Raw genomic sequence first — 22,688 nt, 5'->3', positions numbered from 1 at the left:
ATGCATTTATATCACTATTTTCTAACCATTTATTCTTTTCTTAAAGTAATGCAAATTACTGCAAGATTACAATACCAATTGCTATGTATTTTACCTTTGTTTTCCATTTGTCTTTATCTGAATCTTTTAAAAATCCTACTTTGATAAAATACGTAATGTAAGCCTTCTTATACAAGAACACAGATCATTTTATAGAGTAAAATCTTTACGCTCAATTCTTATGCATATGTTCCTTGTCCACTTCTGTTATATCCTTTAGTGTGGACAATCACAAAGAGTATTTAATAAACAATGAAGTTCAACAAAAGTTAATACTAAGATTTACAGAATTTTGAAAGCAATTCATGAATTAAAGGTAGTTACTACTAATTTTACAACAATGATTTTAAACTATGCCAAAAATTTCTTCTCAACTAATATATTTCAATTTTGAATTATGTAAAATTCTTTTACCTTTAGTATGAGCTGTTTCAGAAAAAGTAGCATAAATGCCCGTAGTGATATAATTTCCTTTTGTGATGGCCGGGGACCATCTAGAATAAAACAGAAAACGAGAGGAAAAAAATGGGGGAAAAAAATCCTCATGATATTCAATAAGCTTAATGAAATTATGTTGGGATACTATGGAATTCTTTAAATTATATTTATTATAATTACAGTATTTATTAGTATTAATGCTATATAATTTCAATAATATCAAAGAAGCTAAATATTAATTTTCACATTTTTGGCAATTTCAAATTATTCAGTAAACATCAAATTTGGAAGAAAGAATTACTTTTTAAAAAACTATAATATATTACTATCCATTGATAAATGTACAATCAAGTATTTATATGGATACTTTTCCCTACATTTATTAACTTTGTAGTTCCCTTTTCCCCCTCAAATCCAAGTTTTCCCAATATTTCTTCCATCCTCATATTAAATCTGTCTTCATTTAAAGGTCATCTTCATTTCCACCCCATATATTATATAATAAAGCACAGAAAGGTGACACTCTATTGTAATTACTTGTTTTGCAGCTTTTTTGTTCCACGTTACTTCTACATACCAAATACGTATTATAGTGAACTCTGAATAAATGCTTCTGAGTCAATAAATGAACAAAGTATAATATATATCCAATCCATCATAACATCTGAATTTCAAAGAAATTAACTGAAAATATTTAATTATCAATAACAATGAGAATATGCAGTGATATATGTAATAAATATGATACACAATAATGAAACTATACCTTTAAAAATGTAACTAGAACCACGAAAGTCTTTAAACATCAAGACTTTCTTGAAGCAACCAGGATTTATACAGCTTCTCTACAAATTTTAAAACTACAATCCCATTATGTATAATTTATAACAGCTGCTTAATAACTCAACAATATTCACATGCAGATTACTACATCTCAAAACAAATTATCACTCAAACAATCCATTTCATCTACTCTTGAGAATGAAATCTTTTTCCTATTTTCCAGACTCTGCCCTCCACATTTTTTGCTCCACTCCTGTTAAAAGTGTACAAAGTACCCTTTCCCTCCATACCAACAGTTGGTATTAGGTTTTTTAAATCTTTTTCATTGTGAAATATAGCATACATTACAGAAGATAAAATGTGTGACTTAATGAATTATAAAATAAACACCTGTATAACCACTTTTTAGGTCAAGAAACTGAATATTGACAGCAGCCTGGCAGGGAAACCCATCAACCACTGGTGTGCAGGTAAAGGAACTGCACAGAGTAGAAGGGTGAGGTCCTGATTCATATCATTTGCAGATTTCTGATTTCTTTTACATAAATTCTCCCACCATAAGTGATTTCAAGTTCAAGCTACCAGTGGTTTAACAACCAGCTCATAATATCTCTGAATACTTAATAATTGGTTGTGGTACCAGCCTACTCCAGCATACTAAAGCCCTCACCCTACCCAGTCGTCATCTGTGAGCCACATTCCCCATCCTGACGGTATCCCCGACTCCATCCCAGTAGAGATGGCCATTATCTTAGACATAACTTCTTTACTATTATTTATAATTCTGCCATCACTTAATTAAATTAGAAAAGTTTTATACTATCTTTGTGCATCAGTTTTTTCTTTTATTATTAGGATGAGGATAATAATAGGGCTTATGTCATCAGATGTTTTGTGAGGATTAAATGAATTAATATATGCAAAGGAATGAGAATAGTGCCTGGTACATTTTAATTGTAAGCAGTCAGTAAATGTCATCTATAATTACTATTGTCATATACTGCACAATGTAAACAGCATGTTGCAGAAAAACATATACTCATGTGTGAGTTTTGTGTATATGTATGATATGAACCCATATTTTACAAAGTAAAACAAATAGATTTATCTTAAAAACATAAAACTGAGTGACAAAACAAATCACAAATGATACCATTATGTAAAATACAGAAGCTAAACAATCAACTATTTAGGAATACATACATAAATAGCAAAGGAATAAAGTATAATAAAAAATAATAAGCCCTCAAGTAAAGAAAACGCATAATAAACATAAAATTGAGGACGGGGTTATCTCTATGAATCGGAATGTGAGAAAGACGTGACCAAAGATAGGTACACACAGGATTACGGTAATGTTCTATTGCTTAAACTTAGTGATGTTTATAAAAGGTTCATTATACATTTACATGTATAATACCATTTTCTGTTTCTGATGTATTCAAAAGAAATCTTTGAAACACCTATAACATGAAGCACCTATGTATATGAATGTGAAAGTACGTGTTTGCATGAACAGAGAAAAAGAGGTGGAAAAATATACAAGACTAGTAATTCTGGCTATATGGCAGAGCATTAACATTTTTTATTATTATTATTTTATTGAGGTCATAATGGTTTATAACATTGAGAAATTTCAGAACATTACTATTTATCAGTAATTGGTATAGACTGCATCGTGCTCACCATCAACAGTCTAATTTTTATCTGTCACCATATAATGTGCCCCTTTACTCCTTTCACCCACTCCCCCAACTGCCTTCCCCTCTGGTAACCACTAATCTATTCTCTTTGTCCATGTGTTTGTTTATCTTCCACATGAGTGAAATCATGTTATGTTTGCCTTTCTCTGTCTGGCTTATTTTGCTTAACATCATACCCTCAAGGTCCATCCATGTTGTTGCAAATGGGATGATTTTGTCTGTTTTTACGGCTGAGTAGTATTCCATTGTATATACATACACCACATTTTCTTTATCCATTCCTCAGTTGATGCGCACTTGGGTTTCTTCCACATCTTGCTTATCATGAATAACACTGCAATGAACACAGTAGTGCATAAGACAATTTGAATTGTTGATATCAAGTTTTTGGATAAATACCCAGTAGCGGGATAGCTGGGTAATATGGTATTTCTACTTTTAATTTTTTGAGAAATCTCCATACTGTTTTCCACAGTGGCTGCACTAGCTTGCATTCCCAACAGCAGTCTATCAGGGGTGCCTTTTCTTTAGATCCTCTCCAACATTTGTTATTTTTTGTCTTCGTAATCATAGCCATTCTAACAGATGTACGGTGATATCTTATTGTAGTTTTGACTTGCATTTCCCTAATGATTAGTGATGTTGAACATCTTTTCATGTGCCTGTTGGCCACCTGTATGTCTTCTTTGGAAAATGTCAGTTCATATCCTCTGCCTATTTTTTGATCAGGTAGATGCTTTTTTGCTGTTGAGTTCTTCATATACTTTGGAGATTAACCCCTTGTCAGAGATATGATTTGCAAATATATTCTCCCAGTTGGTGGGTTGTCTTTTCATTTTGTTCACCATTTCCTTTGCCTTGCAGAAGCTCTTTAGTCTGATGTAATCCCATTTATTTATTTTTTCTTTTGTTTCCCATGCTTGAGTGGACATGTTATTCGAAAACACGCTGCTTAAAGACCAATGTCAAACAGTGTAATGCCTATATTTTCTTCTAGGAATTTTATGGTTTCAGGTCTTACATTCAAGTCTTTAATTCATTTTGAGTTAATTTTTGTGTATGTTGTAAAATAATGGTCTACTTTCATTCTTTCGCATGTGGCTGTTCATTTTTCCCAACACCATTTATTGAAGAAACTTTCCATTCTCCATTGTATGTTTTTGGCTCCTTTGTTGAAGATTAGCTGTCCATAGATGTGTGGTTTTATTTCTGGGCTTTCAATTCCGTTCCATTGATCTGCATGTCTGTTTTTGTACTAGTACCATGCTGTTTTGATTACTATGGGTTTGTAGTATATTTTGAAGTCAGGGATTGTGATGCCTCCAGCTTTGTTCTTTGTTCTCAGGATTGCTTTTGCTATTTGAGGTCTTTTGTTGTTCCATATAAATTCTGGGATTCTTTGTTCTATTTCCATGAAGAAAGTCATTGGGATTTTGATTGGGATTGCACTGGATCTGTAGATTGCTTTGGGCAATATGGACATTTTAACTACATTTATTTTACCAATCCATGTGCATGGAATATCCTTCCATTTCTTTATGTTATCCTCGATTTCTTTCAATGTCTTATAGTCTTCAGTGTATAGATATTTCACCTCCTTGTTTACATTTGTTCCTAGATATTTTATTCTATTTGTTGCGACTGTAAATGGGATTGTATCCTTGAGTTCTCTTTCTGTTAGTTTGCTATTACGGTATAGAAATGCAATTGATTATTATAAGTTGATTCTGCACACTGCCACTTTGTTGTACTTGATTATTTCTAATAGTTTTCTGATGAACTCTTTAGGGTTTTCTATATATAGAATCAATTTGTATGAAAACAGTGAGAGTTTCACTTCTTCATTGCCTATGTGGGCTCCCTGTGAATTTGGATATGTTACATTTCTTTTTCTTGCCTAATTGCTCTAGCCAAAACTGCCAGTACTGTGTTGAATAAGAGAGGTGAGAGTGGGCACACTTGTCTTGTTCCTGTTCTCAGAGAGATGGCTCTTAGTTTTTCACCATTGTGTGTAATGTTGGCTGCAGGTTTGTCATACATGGGCTTTATTATGTTGAGGTACTCTCCTTCTGTACTCATTTTGCTGCAAGTCTTTATCATAAATGGATGTTGGAGCTTGCCAAACACTTTCTCTGCATCTACTGAGATGATCATGTTATTTTTATTCCTCATGTTGATTGATTTATGGATGTTGAACCATCCCTGTATCCCTAGTATAAATCCCACTTGATCATGGTGTATGATCCTCTTAATGTATTGTTGAATTCAATTTCCCAACATTTTGTTGAGGATTTTTGCATCTATGTTCATCAGCAATATTGGTCTATAACTTTTCTTCTTTGTGTTGACTTTGTCAGGTTTTAGGATCAGGGTGATGTTGGCCTCACAGAATGAGTTAGGAAGCAATCCATCTCTTTCAATTTTTTGGAATAGTTTGAGAAGGATAGATAATAAATGTTCTTTGAACCTTTGCTAGAATTCTCCAGAGAAGCCATCTGGTCCTGGACTTTTGTTTTTGGAGAGGTTTTTGATTACTGTCTCAATCTCTTTACTTGGGACTGGTCTATTCAGATTCTCCAACGCTTCTTAATTCAGTTTTGGGAGGCTGTATGATTCTAAGAATTTATGTACTTCTTCTAGGTTATCCAATTTGTTGGCATATAGTTTTCCATAGTATTCTCTTATCATCCTCTGCATTTCTGTTATATCCATTATAATTTCTCCTCTGTCATTTCTAATCTTATTTATTTGAAACTTTCTCTTTTTTTCTTACTGAGTCTGGCTAAAGGGTTTGTCAATTGTGTTTATCTTCTCAAAGAACCAGCTCTTTGTTGCATTGATCCTTTCTAGCATTTTTTTGTTTCAATTTCATTTACTTCCACTCTAATTTCTATTATTTACCTCCTTCTACTGACTTTGGGCTCTGTTTGTTTTTTGCTTCTGTTAGGTGTAGTTTAAGATTACTCTTTGATACTTTTCTTGTTTTTTGAGGTGGGCCTGTATTGCTATGAATTTCTCTCTTAGAATCGCTTTTGCTGCATCCCATAAGAGTGAGTATGATTTACTTCCATTTTAATTTGTCTCCAGACATTTTTTAATTTCTCCTTTGATTTTTTGATTGATCCAATGGTTGTTCAGTAGCATGTTGTTTAGTCTCCACATATTTGTCACTTTCCATGCTTTTTTCTTATAGTGGATTTCTAGTTTCCTAGCATTATGGTGAGAAAAGATGCTTGATATGATTTGAATCTTCTTAGATTTATTGAGGCTTGCCTTGCTTCCCACTATATGGTCTATCTTTGAGAATGGTCCATGTGCACTTGAGAAGATTATGTATGCTGTTGGTTTTTGATGGAGTGTTCTATATATATATCTATTAAGTCCATCTAGTCTAATTTTTCATTTAATTCCATTATTTCCTTGTTGACTTTCTGTCTGTATGATCTATCCATTGATCTAAGTGGGGTGTTGAGGTCCCCTACTATTATTGTGTTGCTGTTAATTTCTGCCTTTAATAGGTCTGTTAATAGTTGCCTTATGTACTTTGGCACTCCTGTGTTAGGGGCATACATATTCATAAGTGTTATGTCCTCTGGGTCGAATGTCACTTTTATCATTACATACTTCCCCTCTTTCTCTTTCATTGTCATTTTTATCTTGAAATCTGCTTGGTCTGATATAAGTATGGCAACACCTGCATTCTTTTGTTTGCTATTCCTTGGAGTATCATCTTTCATCCCTTCACTCTGAGCCTGTTTGTTTCTAGAGCTATGATGCGTTTCCTGTAGACAGCATATTGTTGGGTCTTGCTTTTTAATCCATCCAGCCACTCTGTGTCTTTTGAATGGAGAATTCAATCCATTTACGTGTAGAGTATTGATATACGAGGGCTTAATATTGCCATTTTATTTCTTGTTTTCTGGTTGTTCTATATTTCCCTTGTTTCTCTTCCTGTGCATTTCTGACTGCCATTTTAGTTTGGTGATTTTCTATGATGGCTTTTTCACTTTTATCTTTTTTCATCACTTGCATCTCTGTTCTGATTTTTTGTTTAGTGGTTACTATGAGGTTTGCGTAAAAAGATATCATAGATGAGATAGCCCATTTTCTGATAGCCTCTTATCTCCATCAGCCTAAGTAGATTCCATCTCTGTCCTCTTTTTCGTCTAAGTTGTCACAAATTATTCTGTTTTGTGTTGTGAGTTTGTGATTAAACTGAAGTTTCTATACTTATCTTTGATGCTTTCCTTCTCTCTATCTTTAACGTTATAATTAAGTGGTTGCTAACCTGTTCTAACAGAGAGTTGCAATTTTCTGATTTTCTCTATTTCTCTCCTTGCTCAAGGCTTTGTAAACCTTTTCCTTTTTAATCTGGTATGAGGGCATTCTTGATCATTTCTTTTAGGGTGGGGTCTCATGGTGAAGAACTCCCTCAGCTTTTGTTCATTTGGGAAAGTTTTTTTCTCCATCATTTTGAAGGATAGTTTTGCTGGATAGAGACTCTTGCCTGAAAGTCTTTGTCTTTCAGTATTTTGAATATATCAATTCACTCTCAGGTGGCCTATAAGGTTTCTGCTGAGAAGTCTACTGAAAGCTTGATAGAGTTTCCTTTGTAGATTCCCTTCTGTCTTGCTGCCTTTAATATTTTTTCTTTGTCATTGACTTTTGCCAGTTTAACTAACATATGCCTTGGAGAAGGTCTTCTTGCATTTTTCAAATTATGTGCTTTATTGGCTTCATTTACTTGTAATTCCAGTTCATTCTCTAGGTTTGGGAAAGTTCTCAGCTAGTATTTCTTGAAGAAGCTCTCTGCACCTTTCTCCCTCTAGAATATGTATAATCTTTATGTTACATTTCCTAACTGTGTTGGATATTTCTCAGAGAATTTATTTTCTTTTTTAGTCTTAGTTCTCTCTCCTCTTCCACCTGAAGCATTTCTATATTTCTGTCCTCTAAATTACTAATTCTGTCCTCCAAATGTCAGTTCTGTTTTGTATGGTTTCCAAATTGATTTTTATCTTATTAATTGTGCTCTTCATCTCCAGCACTTCTGTTTGTTTTTTTTTTTAGAGTTTCAATCTCTTTTAAGAAGAATACCTTCTGCTCATTAATTTTATTCCTGAGTTCATTTAACAGTTTTTCTTAGTTTTCTTGTTAACTCTTTGAGTTTCTTGATGATGATTATTTTGAATTATCTGTCATTTAGATTGCAAATTTCTGTGACTTCAGGATTGCTTTCTGTCTTGTCATTTTCCTTCTGGTCTGAAGTGTTAATGTATTTCATCATGGTGTTCGATGAAGTGGACCTTTGCTGGTGCATAGTGGTTGGTTGTATCTGGTCACAGATTCCACCTGCCACCACTGGGGTGGCAGAAGCTGTGTTTTCTGAATTCACCATGTCTGCTGGAAGTTGTGCTGATAGGGCTGGTCTGCATTTACCTGCTGGCTACCATGCTTGGCGGGTCACATGCACAGGCACAGCTGTACTCTGGTGTAGATCCACTGCTCTGGCCAACTGGCCAAGCTGGTGCACCAGGCAGGGGGAGGCAGTGGGGAGTGGAGGTGCTTTCTTTCACGTCCAAGTATGCTCAGCACTCACTGCTGGCCTGCCTGGGCTGCTGGGTTTGGTGGGAGTATCTATGTGGAGGCTGAGCCACCTCATTGTGGAGCTTTCCTGTGGGCTAGGAACCAACTCCAAAAGTGAAAGCATTCCTGCAGAGTCCCACCTATTCCCCTGTCTCCTGTTAGAGTTGTGTGACAGCCTCTGTGTGAGATCCCACACCCTAGATCACTGCCATTTGGAGTGGGAGGAGATCCTCTCACCTCCTTCCAGTCCTTCCCAGGGATCCAGTACCCCCACCTTCAGACATTTGGCTGTGTTGATCTCTCAGACGTCCTATTGTGCTGTGTTGATGTCCTTGTTGGTTAATGAATATCCTTTTGGTTGTATCTTCAGGGGACAGACTAAAGGAACAGCATCAGCCATGAAGCTGGTGATAAAAGTCTTTGGGAGAGTATTAACTTTTTATTCATAAACCTTTAAATTATCTCACTTGCTACCAAGGTCATGTATTATTATGATATTTTTAATATAAATAAATGTTTTTACAGTGAACTATCTGTAATAATTAAGAGGCAAAAGTGTTAACTCAGACTCAAAGCAAAAAGATCCTACTTTTCTAGGTGAGTGATGACACATGAATAATACTTCTTTGAAAAGCTAGTGTAGTAGCTCAAATTATCTTTAGAGTGTCCCTAAAAGAAAGTATTTGAGTTCAAAATGATATGAAAAAAATGTTGTAATTTAGAAAACTATATATTTCAGAACCTCACATTCCACTAAATAACAAAATTAATTTCAGATCAATTAAAAAGTGCAATTAAGGGGTCTGCCTGGTGGCATAGCCATTAAGTTCACAGGCTCTGCTTCAGTGACCTGGGGCTCACCAGTTCACATCCCGGGTGTGGACCTATGCACCAGTTATCAAGCCATGCTCTGGCAGGCGCCCCACCTATAAAATAGAGGAAGATGGGCATAGATGTTAGCTCAGGGCCAATGTTCCTCAGCAAAAAGAGGAGGACTGCTGGCAGATGTTAGCTCAGGGCTAATCTTCCTCAAAAAAAATAAGGAAAGAAATTTCAATTAAAAAGAGTTAAAAAGAAGAAATTAATAAAAATATAGATTAAAAAGAATAAATTAAACCATAGATAAAAAGAAACAATAAGTCCTTGGGATGCAATGTATAGCATGGTGACTATAGTTAATAATACTGTATTGCATATTTGAAAGTTGCTAAGAGAGTAAATCTTAAAATCTCATCACAATAAAAAATTTTTTTAGCTATGTATGGTGAACATATACAAATATCAAATCATATATTATACCTGAAACTAATATAATGTTATATGTCAATTATAGCTCAAAGACAGAAAAAGTTAAAAAAAAATTCTTGAATAAAGTGTGCAATTCACTGAAGGAAAAAAAAGGAAAAGAAATACTCTTCTACTTTCCTTTGACTATTCTTGACTATGTCTTTAGATCAGTTGAGACATATGCAAATACATATATATATCTATATATAAACCTACCGTTCCTAATCTGTCTAACAAGAATGCCTAGATGCAATGACACCCAAAAAGCAATAAGCACAAGATGTACATCTAACACCCAGATCTTTGCTTCTAAAAACCATATCTACCAAAACAAACCAGGACTCCTTGGAGAAGTGGGTGATTCCAGGACTGGGATAAGGAAAGTATAAAATGAACCAAAAACATCTTGTGCCAGAAAGCAAGGAAATAGTACAAAATTACAGACATTTGTCTTAAAGACCCAAGAACTCATATGAAGGGGCTCTAATAGCCAAACCTGAGATAATTTGAACATCAAAATAAATAATGATGACAACTCATGTAATAGCCTTTGGGTTAAATCCATCAAGCCACCTGTTTCACTGGAAGATATCACACCCAAACATTTAAGTATGTCTATGGCTGTTTTTGCCATTCAACAGCAGAACTGACTACTTGCAATAGAGACCTTATCATTCACTAAGCCTAAAATATTTACTGCTTGGTCCTTCACAGAGAAATTGTGTCAAGTGATTATATAACACACTCAATGAGACAGGAATACATGAAATTCATACTGATATAAAAAAATGGAATAAATGGATGAGAAAAACAAGTTTTTCCTCAAAGTAAAATTCAAACGAATAAACATCTTAGAAAATATGGTGACTTGCCAGCCATTACAGTAAAGATCAATTCTGAGAGGAGTCATCAATGAACTAAAACCAGTGGGTGAAAGTTCGCTGAAAAACAAGATATTTACGTAGTCTCAATGTATTTCTCCATCAAATACTTATTATTATGAAAGAGAAAGTAGAAATTTTACAATAAAGAATGTGGGCAGGCACCACCTTAACCAAATAATCAAAGTTAACCTCACTACTAAGACAACTCAACATCGTGTGCCTCCTGACATGATAACAATGAGACAGAACTGGCATGACTACCATATGACTCCTTCCAAAATGACAAACCTGAATCACATGAGTAAATATCAACCAAATCCAAATTAAGGGACATTCTAGAAAGTAACTGCCTGTATTCTTCAAAAATGTCAAGGTCATGTAAGACATGGAAATATTAAAAGAATGATTCTACATTGAAGAACATTAAAGTAACAAGGCAACTAAATGCAATACATGATCTTTGACTGGGATTCAGGGAAAAAAGAAAGGTTTGGGGTTTCTTTTCCCTAAGAAGATATCATTGGGATAATTGGTTAAGTTTGAAAGTGATCTTTGGATTAGATGATAGTACTATATTAATGTTAATTATCTGATTTTAATGGTTGCCATTAGTCACCTAAGAGAGTGCCCTTACATTTTAGAAAATAAACAGTAAAGTATCTAGGAGTAATAGGGCATCATATCTACAATTTATTCTCAATTGATTCAGAAAAATATGCACATGTATATGTGTGTTTATATTTACATAAAAATAGAATGGTAAAGTCTATGTGGTAAAACACAAAATATTGGGAAATATGGTTGGGGTATATGAGAATTCTTTGTACAATTCTTGCAACTTTTCCATAAATTAGAAATTAATTTTTGAAGCAGAAATGAATATGTGTAAATGTATGATTTGCCTAGAGTGCACTCTAACAGAGTGTAGTGTTTAAAAACAAGGGCTCTGAGAGATAGACACGACCCAGGTTTTAGGTCTGCCTCTTTGTATCAACTCAAAGATTCCTAATCTGCAAAATGAGAGTGATATTAACAACCTAGTTATATATAGATATAGTCCTATGTGTACATGTAAATATGTCTATATAATTACATTACATAAAAATGATTCAACAAAACTAACATGTAAAGTGCTTTGTATGGATTCCAACTCATGATGAGTATGCAATAAATTTTAGGCATTGCAAGTTTAAAAGCAATGGAAAAAGCCATATATGACAGAATAAGAGATCTGAGTACAAACAACACAATTTTCAGAGTCCCACCAATAAAATAAAAGTCATAAAAGCTAATAAATGAACATTTAAAAAATGAAATGCTATTTTTCCTATCAAAAAGATTTTTACAAAATGATAATTTTCAAAGCTACTGTGAGTATGCTGAAAAAAAGCACCTTAACATACTATTGATGAAAGTGTAAACTAGTGCAATATTTCTGAAAAAATGGACAGTATTTATCATGAGACCCCTTGTCAGTAATTCTAAACAAATCAACGATGGAGGTGAGTGAATATATATAAAGGAATAGATCACTGTATTATTTACAGAATCAAAACTTTAGAAACAAGGAAATGGTATAACTTCTTAGATTACTATGTAAGCTAAGAAAAAAACAAAATAAGAAACTGTAAAGAAACACAATTCTGTAAAAGAGTTTAAATATTTTACATAATTATGAACTGAGAAATAGTGGAAGAAGACACACCATACTTGTAACAGTAATTATTCCTCGGATTTGGGTTATGAATAACTTTTTTCTTCTATTATTTTCTGAGTATGTATTTTTATATAATTAGGAAAATTGGCAATATTTTTAAAACATAATGCAGTGAAGAATAAGTTTCTACTACACTTGGAATAAATGGTGAAGTTTGGGGAAAAAAATAAAGAAAAGCGACAATTTCAAAACAACTATATAAAACACAGAGGCCATGACCAATGTCATTCATCTGTGGGGTTTTTTTTCGGGGGTGGGGGGGAAGACTGGCCCTGAGCTGACACCTGTGCCCATCTTCCTCTATTTTATATGTGGGATGCCTCCCACAGCATGGCTGGATAAGTGGTCCATACGTTCGTGCCAGGGATCCGAACTGGTGAACTCAGGCCACTGAAGCAGAGTGTGTGAACTTAACCACTATGCCACAGGGACAGTCCCTCATTCACCTGTTTTGAATATTATGAATATATCTTGCTGAATCACAACAAGCATTGAGGCTAAAAGGTAAAATATTATTTATTTCTACCTCCCTTTATTCCAAAAATAACTTAATGCTTCAAAGCTATAAACTTCTCCCTTACCATGGAAATTTCTCAATATAGTGGTATACTATATAAGAAAGACAATAGTTCAGTGATAATTTCATAACCACGCACGTCTGTTCACCATAATAGTACTCAGTATATAGGACAATCATAGTACAGTGTAACATAGTGGGAGTGCTGTACTTACCTAATCCCTTAGGTGTAATGCCACTACTGTCAGCGGGATTAATGACCCAGTAGTAATATTTTAATGTGTGCATTAGCTGTAATACTGTTCCTACTCTGCGTATGGTGGTGTAAATGGTAGCAGTTCCAATAAACTCAGCAGACAAGTAAGTGTATAGGGAAAGCTGAACCTAACACAAAATATTAACAGAGCATTAAAATAAATTTAAAATGCCTCAAGTGCTTATATCATAAATACACATTCTATTCTAATTTAAATGCAAATTATTAAAGGCCAAGAAAAGACTATTTATTGTGGTTAAAAATAACTAGTTATTAAATATTATTTATATTTTAAAAGGAAAATAACCTGCAATCAAGACATTCTAATAACATTTATTTTAATAAAGGTTATCTAATACCTATTAACAATGAAATAATTTTAAATGATTCAATAATTCTATTGAAAGAATCTGATATGAAGATCAAATTACTTAAAAATCAAACAAAGTCCATAATCAAAGTACATTTCAGCAGCTCAGAGGAAGAGAATTAATATCAGTCAGCTATATCATATTTGGAAAAAAAATATATTGTTGTCATACATCCGAAAAGTTCTTGTAATTTCACATTTTTTTAATCTATTGCCACAGTATCAGAATCTAACCATGTAAGCATAGAGATGACAAGTTTACACACCTTATTTAAACTTCAGGTTTGAGTTTAGCACAATTAACATGATAAGCCATAATAAAAATTAGAACTTAAACATCATTTAATCAAAGTTATGCGGAAGATTGAAAATTGTAAAAGGCAGCTCAAATTCATGAAAAATATTCATCATTATTTATTTCCACTAGCCTATAACAGAACTAAATTCAAGAATTTAAAATAATAAAAATTTAGTTTGACATCTAGAAAAAAATGTCTTCCTTGTATATTGTAAATGTTACTTTACTGCCTTTTTCTCCAAATTTTTATTTTGAAAAATATCAAACAAAAAATTACATGAATATCATAATAGAAGTACCAATTGTTAATAGTTTTCCACATTTGCTTTATTTCTCTCTTTGATATTATAGATATATAAATATATTGGTTAAACGTATGAAAGTAAGTTGCTGGTATTCAGACACTTCACCACTAAGTATTTCAGCATAAACCTCCTAAGAACAAGGACATTCTCCTACACAGATCATAATACCATTCCCCCACTCAATAAAATTTATATGACACTAGTGTCTAATTTAAGGTTCATATTCAACATTTCTCACTTGTCCCAATAATTTTTGACAGTGTAAAAAGCACCTCCTACTTTATTATCTATTTATTAACATTATCTATGAAGACCATTTAACAAAATCTTTAATTTTGATATCATCAAATACATTAATTTTCCTCCCTAAGGAGAAAAGTTTTGAAGGTCTTATTTAAGAAGTTTTTGGCTATCCCCAAATTGCAAAGGTATCCTTCAACAATTTCTCCTGTTAGTTTTATAGTTTCACCTTTCAAATTTAAGTCAAATCTAAGTGTGGTTCACCCTTGTGAAGGGTAAGAAGTAGGGCTTCAACTTTTCTTTTTTCCCACAATCATTACCATTATCTAGTTCCAGAACTTTCTCATCACTCCAAAAGGCAGCTTCATTTTTAACTATAGTTTATTTCAATATTTACATATTTAATATTTTGATTTCTGATACTGCATAGTACAACTTCTTTGGACTGACTATAAAATAAGCTGAGAAATCCAAATATTTTCTACTAGATAGTTTAGATTCAATAACTATAATATTACATTGAAATAAAATAAATGACAATAAAAATGTATACCTTTGCAGGTGTATGTATCCAGATGGCTGGGTTGAATAAAATGTGATCACAAAGCTGCTTCAGCAAAGGTGCCCCATGAGATAATCCATCAAGGTACTTTGCGAAGGATAAAAACTGCTCCAGGACAGCTCTAGTTATATGAACTCGTGATGACTAAAGAAAAATGAAACAGAAATTCAAGCTAAAAATATCCAGATTAGCAAATGGTAAAATCACTGACTGAGAATAAGTACATACGAATTTTTCATATGCTATCTCTAATACCATAAATATAAAATATATTTTAATTATTTCCTCTGCTATTCAAAATTTAATTATATTTAGAAACCTAGAATTTTAAGATAATTCTCTAATCAACAGTTTGTTATCTAAAGTCTTTTCCAGGACAACTGCAGATAAATAACAGCCTAAATAATGCCACTCTCAACTAAAGCTGAAGAAATAAATTATGAATAAGAATGGTTTAATTCCAGTTTTGTAGTAATTTACTAACAAGAAGAGACCTTAGACAAAGAAAATTAAAATGGAGTACAATTACTGTCATGAGAATGTACACACATACAAAGATGTTCGGAAAAAGAAGTGCTTTCACTAGCTTCAAACCAAAGTGAAAAGAAATTGACGCTACCATTCTGCTGCATCTTTTCTTTCAAAAAGTCAAAAATGAGTTGCAGAATGACAAATGGAATATATCTTGCTTAGCATAAACATTTCTGACCTATCCACAGTATTTGAAAAGCAGATCTCACTTTCCTGGAAATACTATCCTCAGGTGGCTTTCATGACCCTCAGATTACTCCTTAGTGTTCTTTGCTTAAAAGAATGCAAACAGCTGAAGATTACTCTCTTCAGAATTACTCTCTGCCTGGATGATATTTTATGCTTCCACAGCTTCATATAACATTATCCCTATTCTGAGTACTCCCATCAAGAATTTTCAACTGCCATTACCAATACATAACCTATTACCAATGGTATTTAGGTAAAGGATAGACCTTCCAAAATTCAAACCAAACCTTAAAGCTGCACTTCCCATACAGTAGCCAGCCACTAGCCATATGTGGCTACTGAGCCCCTGAAATGTGGCCAGTCCTAAGTGATATGTGCTGTAAGTATGCACACACTGGATTTTCAAAGTTTAGAATGGAAAAAATAATGCAAAATATCTATTCCTTTTTTTAATTGAGTATATGTTGAACTGATAATATTTTGGATATACTAGTTTAAATAAAATACACTATTAAGATTAATTTCACCTACTCCTTTTTACTAGAAAATTTTAAATAGCATATAAGGCTTGCATTGTATTTTAATTGGACACTGCTACCCTAGAGTATAATTTCAGATGAAAATATTATAGAGGAAATGCTGTTCATAAAAGGTAATAATTCAAACTCAAATGTCAAAAAATACATCTTCCTACACAAATCCTTTCTTCCTCATCTAGTGATTCTTTTTGTAGTATCACCATCCTCCCTAGAGTAAAGAATCACCTATCACTCAACCCTCAAGCATAGGTCATATGGCACCTTAATCTCCAGTATCCACCGATTGAAGTCTAAAATATCAGAATAGGATGATTAAGGTCTAAAAGGGACTAAACTGTCTTACCAATTTTACTTCCTACATGATTCACTTACATGCATCATGCTCATAATAAGACCCACTCAATACATCTGACCTAACCATGCCACACATTTTCATACTTCTACATAAGGGGTCACAAACTCAAATGATTACAATATCCAAGTAGTTAACAACAATGTACGAATTAGAGTAGGCGACCATAAAGAGTAGTGAAGACTACTCAAGGTACCTAAAGGAAATAAAATTCAAAACTAAAAAACTTTTCACTGAACCAAACAAAGTATTTCTTTGGGCCAATTTCACCTCCACAACACCAGTTTGCTTTACCTGCTTTCTCTATCATACTCTCTCCACTTGTAAAACCCTTGCATCCATTTTCTTTACATTTTCCTTAACAGGAATACTTTTCATTTAGTCATTCAAGAAAAAAGTATGTTGAATACTTACTATTTGCCAGGGATTCTCCTTGGCACTGTGGAAAGAGCAGTTAACAAAACTCAAAAAAGTCCTTTCCTAATAGAATTTACATTCTAAAGGGGGAGGAGAAGGTAGGGAGATACAATAAATAAAATTAAAAAGGTAAAACATGTCATGTTAAATGTTAATAAGTGCATGAAAAAGCATGGAGTGGATAGAAAATTTGGGGAAGGGTGGTCAAGAGAAGGTTTCACTGAGAAGGTGGCATTAAGTAGGTTTGTGTATTTCACAAAACACCAATGCTTTGACTACACATAACCAACAGTCCTCCAAAATTCAAACCAAGCCTTACACCATCACTTCACATGAAAATTTTACAAGAAGATGAAGGAAATGGTCCTAACAAACAGCTGTTATTAAAGGGTGGGGAAGGGGACAAAAACAAATGAATATTTCAGTAAAAAATAAAGCAAAGATTGGGTACTCATTTTAAAGAACTTTAATACAAAGAAGACAATATTCTTAAATCTAAAATATTTTATTCATGGACGGAGAATAAAATTAAAATAAGAGATCATGGTTATTTAAAGTTTCAGCCAACTTCTTCACTAAATATAATTTTACACAGCTTATCTCATACATTCTATTTTTATTCAGTAATACTGATTTTAAAAAGATTATCTGATACTTTCTACTTTTATGCCTAAATCTGTGAAATAGAAGTCAGATCCTATTCTTAAACAAAAATTCTCAGAGATCAGATTTTATCCTATAAAAATTGGCATTTGTTTATAAAGAACACTAAAGTGATATAAAACCAAATTGACCATTATGAATATATTCAATTGAGGAAGTAAGTTGGAAAACAAGTTTTTAACTTGCTCCACGTTATTAAAATACATGCTATAAGTATCACATGAAGCCTTCCATGGTACTAAAAAAAAAAGTGTCAGTTGTTTTTTCATAGCAGTTAATGCTGCTGGGTATTAGTTTTTAATTCTAAAGCTGATCTTTAGGAAATACTTTTCTGAAACTGTGTTTTTTAATTGGCCCACTCAAAATTCTACTAGGCATAAAATGAATGTCTCTTGAATAGCATGTTACCTTTACCTATAAGTAGTACTTATTCCTTCCGCCTTGTATTACTGTTAGTTCTTCACATATCTTTCTTTCCTGATATAAAAAAGGATACTGTCATTCATCTTTTATCTGTCTGGCGCCCGCCATAATTCCTCAGTAAATGTTTAACTGAATTCATATCAAATTCAAGAACAGAGAAAGAATAGAACAGATCAGACAAAACACAGGAGAGGATGAAAGAAGAGATCTAACTCTGTTTTAATATGTTTACTTTGATCGCTTTACAATATTTTTTTTATTTTGATATTTGCTTTCATTTTCTCAAGTGAAATTATTTTAAAAAGAGATTTATACTTGATAGTTTATAGCTATAAATCTATAAAATACAAGCTCTGGAATTTAAACTATATGACATTTCTTTTGCGTGGTGACTGAATACATAATTTGTATGAAGTACTATATGAGATGTGACTAAATGTATTTGGAAGTAGAATCTGAGAAGCTAGAAAAAACAATTATATTATAACATCTAATCCAGAAGTAACTAAACCAAATAGGAGAAATGGATGTTATAAGTAAAAAACTTATACTACTCAGTAAAAAGAAGTCTTTCCCACATTTAAAGTAGCCCAAAATGGAATGGATTGCCAGAAATGTTCATTTTTATTGCAGAAACCATTCTATAGATATAGCATATGCATTATGTATTAAGTAAATTGTGAAATATTATTTTAATTAGTACATCATAAAGTAGTTGATCTTCAATATCCATTTCATTCCACTCCTCTCAGGACACCAAGATTGAGCTCCAAATAGTCTAATCCAGTATGAATCACTTGTGTGTTGGAGTTGTTTGGGTGGGGGCAGGGACAGAAAATGATTAGCTCAGAGACCCCACATCAAAATTTTCATGGCAACTATTGGTTCAAAGTAAACAGGACCTAAGCTGATCAATCAAATTGGAGGGAAGGATCTTGTTCAGTAATTAGGAGAAAGGAACTCTCTTTCTCTCCACTCAGACATAAAGGCCTATAGCACCAAGTCCACCTGGCAACCTTCTTATGGCCACAAAGGAGAGCAGCTATAGAGTAAATCACCACTGTAGGTGGCAAAGTAAAGATACAGGAAAAACCTGGGTCTTTGATGATATAATTGTTACTCAACCTAACTCTGAACCCACACTTACTGGATATGTTTTGCAAGCTGTACCAATCCACTCTCCAATATTCCATCCTATTTCTATGCTGCCTTGGGAGGCTCCCTCACCTACTGACTTCCAGTTGAGTTGACTAGTTGGAAACACCAGCAGGAAATTAGAGGACAGGAAGAAAATGAAGTTGGGTTATTTATTTCCCTGGCTTAATCCCTTCCAGTCAATATCCTATATTCTTTCATGGAAAACCACAATCTAGGCAGGTACAATTCTCCTATACTACAATAACTTACTCTTTGAATTATGCTAAATGCTCACTCTTCTCATCTCTTCAAACCTTGCTGACTTCCCTTAACAACGCACACAACCTTTTAAAGATCCTCGTATTAAACTCTTCTCATTAACTGAGTTGAGTGTGACACGGGTTTCCTGCCAGGACTATGACTGTAAGCCACCTAACACTAGACTTCCAGTCACATTAGAAAGCATATTTCTTCAATGTTGAAGTTACTTTGAACCAAATTTTTTATTAACCATAACCAAAAATATTGAATACATCAGATAACCTCTAAGTTCTGTTCAAACTCATATTTTGGCAAAATAAAACAAAACAAAAATACCTTAAAAGTTTTTCATGAAACAGTCTCAATGTGATAAATAAGAAGGCCTCTCATTAGACTACCTTCTGTGATAACTAACTTACACCTAAGATAAGAAGATAGAGCTGAGAGACAATCATTAACTTGTTATTAGTTGATGATAAAATAGAAATGGAACCTTTATTATTTATGCTACTCGCCTGGCAGCTAATTGTTTAAAAATAAAACAGTGTGAACATTCAACTGAGAAAGCTGAAACAGGTATTCCTTTTAGGTAATCAGACAAGCATATAAGTGCTTTTCGTTTATTCGGTTCAACAAATATTTATTGAGACAGGCATTCTCTTAGGTGCAGACACATCTTGAAGATACAGCAGTAAGGTGAGAAAAAAAAAGATACTGTCCCTGCTTTCATGAGGCTGAAGGCTACATTCTAGTGAAAGGAGGCAGAAAATAAACAAGTAAATAGAATGTCAGGATGGTGCTGTAAAAAATTAGCAGAGTAGGGAGACAGTCAGTGATGATTAAGGAAGAGCTACTATTCTACTTAGAGGGATCAGAGAAGACTTCTAAGGTGTCATAAGCAAAACCCTGAATGAAGCGTAGAATCAAGCCATGTGGATATCAACAGAAAGAATGATTGAAGCAATGTGAAAAGAAAATGCAAAAGTTCTGAGATGAGCTCATGCTTACCATTTTAGTTTTTAAGGGAAGGGCAAAAAGGCCTCTGTATGGCCAGTGTGGCTGCAACAGCAAAAGCAAGCAGGAGAATGGTAAGAGATGATGTCAGAGATAAGGGACTTGTGAATTTACTCTGAGAAGGATAGGGTAGTTGGATCTGGCACATTTTAGGAGGACTAGTCTGACTGCAAGTGAAAAACAGACTATGGGTAACCAATGGTGAAAGACGACCAAGGGTTTGAACTAAGATGATATCAATGGACATAGAAAGAAGTAGAGTAGGAAGTAGGAAGTAGTCACTGATTCTGAATACAGTTTGATACTAAGACAACATAATTTGCTGAGACTATAGATTTAGGGCGTGAAAAAGAAGAGTCAAAAAGTATTAACATTTTTGTTATGAACTACTTGTTGAATGGTAATGCTTTTAAATAAGATAGAGAAGACTGAGGGGTGAAAGATCTGAGAAAGAAAATAAAAAGTAACAATTTGGATAATGTAGGTTTATGAAGCTTATTAGACATCCAAGTGGAGCTGAATATGGGAGACTGAAGTTCAAAGAAGAGGTTGTGGTTGGAGACATGCATTTGAGAACAACTAGTATTTACAGGATAATGAAAGCTAAGGGAATGGTAAGCTCAATTAGAATAAAGTGTAAACAGAAAAGGGAAAGATTTCCAGAATTAAGCATTAGGATACCAGTCTTTAGAATTCAGAAAGAAGAGGAGGAACTACCAGCAGAGAATAAAAGGAGGCCAAGGAAGTAGGAAGAAAACAAAGAAAGAATGCTGTCACAAAATACAATTGAAGAAAGCACTTCAGGAAGGAAAGAAGGTTAAACTGAAATGTTGTTAACAGGTCAAATAAGATGAAGACTGAGAACCACAAGATTTAAGAGTACAAAGGCTATTGGTGCTACTGACATGAGCCATTTTAAAAGAAGGATAAGGATGAAAGCCAGACTGGAATGGGGATGGATCTAAGACTACACAGAATTCCAGGACTATAAGAATGATTTAACATTTGAAAATCAATTAATGTAATTCACTAAGAAAAAGTGTTGAGACATCATAATTATTTCAAATAATGCAGAAAGAGCATTTGATAAAATTCAGCACCCGTTTATGATAAAGAAAACTCTTACCAAACTTGAAATACAGTTTCTTAATTTCATTTAAAAACCTAGGGGCCGGCCCCGTGGCCAAGCGGCTAAGTTTGTGTGCTCCACTGCGGCCGCCCAGGGTTTTGCCAGTTCGGATCCTGGGCACGGACATGGCACCACTCAGGCCACGTTGAGGTGGCGCCCCACATACTAAAACTAGAAGGACCCACAACTAAAATATCTACAACTATATACGGGAGGGATTTGGGGAGAAAAAGCAGAAAGAAAAAAAAAAAGATTGGCAACAGTTGTTAGCTCAGCTGCCAAACTTTAAAAATAAATAAATAAATAAAAATAAATAAAAATCTACAAAAAGTAATCTAGAGCACATATCATACACAGTGGCTAATTATCAAAAGCTTTGCCCATGAGATCTGGAATAAAATAGGGATGGCCACTATTATAACTTCTGCTTGACTCTATACTAGAAGTCTTAGTGCAATAAGACAAGGAAAAAAAATTTTTAAATAAATATTAGGAAAAAACATTGTCATTCTCAGACAGTATGATCTTCTACAAAGAAAATTTTTTTAAAAATCTACAAACTACTAGAATTAATAGAGGAATAGCAAGATTGGTATACAAAAGGTCAATCAATACAAAGACCAATAATATTTCTATGTACCAGATGTAAAGATGTCAATATAATAAAATGAAAATCCTAGCATTTTTTAGTGGAAATTGAAATGCTGATATATATGTTAATACAAAGACCCAAGAATAGCCAAGGCAATCTTAAAGAACAATGAAGCTAGATAACACACTATGAAATATCAAGATGTACTAAAAAGCTACACAAATTAAGATAGTGTTACACTGCCTCAAAGGTAGGAAAAAAAAACCCACAATAGATAAGATTCTCTAAGTGATCCCATTTAAATATGGTCACCAGATTTGAGGCAAAGATTACACTGCAATGAAGTAGAAAACCATCTTTTCAATAAATGGTACTGCGCCAGCTAGATACATATACAGAAAAGAAAACCCTTATATCTTACATATAACCTTGTATCTCACACCATATACAAAATTC

At 33.6% G+C, this 22,688-nt stretch overlaps 1 protein-coding gene across 13 annotated transcripts in view; it reads right to left on the bottom strand.

Annotated features, from left to right (window-relative positions):
* The window catches only part of NBEA (neurobeachin), a 671,317-nt gene that overhangs the window by 507,940 nt on the left and 140,689 nt on the right, over nucleotides 1-22,688 (bottom strand). For all 13 annotated transcript variants that reach the window (XM_070240236.1, XM_070240226.1, XM_070240227.1 and 10 more), the window contains exons 12-14: nucleotides 14,977-15,129; nucleotides 13,170-13,338; nucleotides 454-533 (exon numbers count right to left, since the gene is read on the bottom strand). In XM_070240236.1, coding sequence (XP_070096337.1) covers nucleotides 454-533; nucleotides 13,170-13,338; nucleotides 14,977-15,129 — 402 coding nt within the window. The remainder of the gene's footprint in view (nucleotides 1-453; nucleotides 534-13,169; nucleotides 13,339-14,976; nucleotides 15,130-22,688) is intronic.

The sequence above is a fragment of the Equus caballus genome, chromosome 17 (genome assembly GCF_041296265.1).
Source record: "Equus caballus isolate H_3958 breed thoroughbred chromosome 17, TB-T2T, whole genome shotgun sequence".
Taxonomy (NCBI): Eukaryota; Metazoa; Chordata; class Mammalia; order Perissodactyla; family Equidae; genus Equus; species Equus caballus.
Note: the sequence above shows the minus strand (reverse complement) of the source record. Positions and strands in the feature narration are given on the sequence as shown.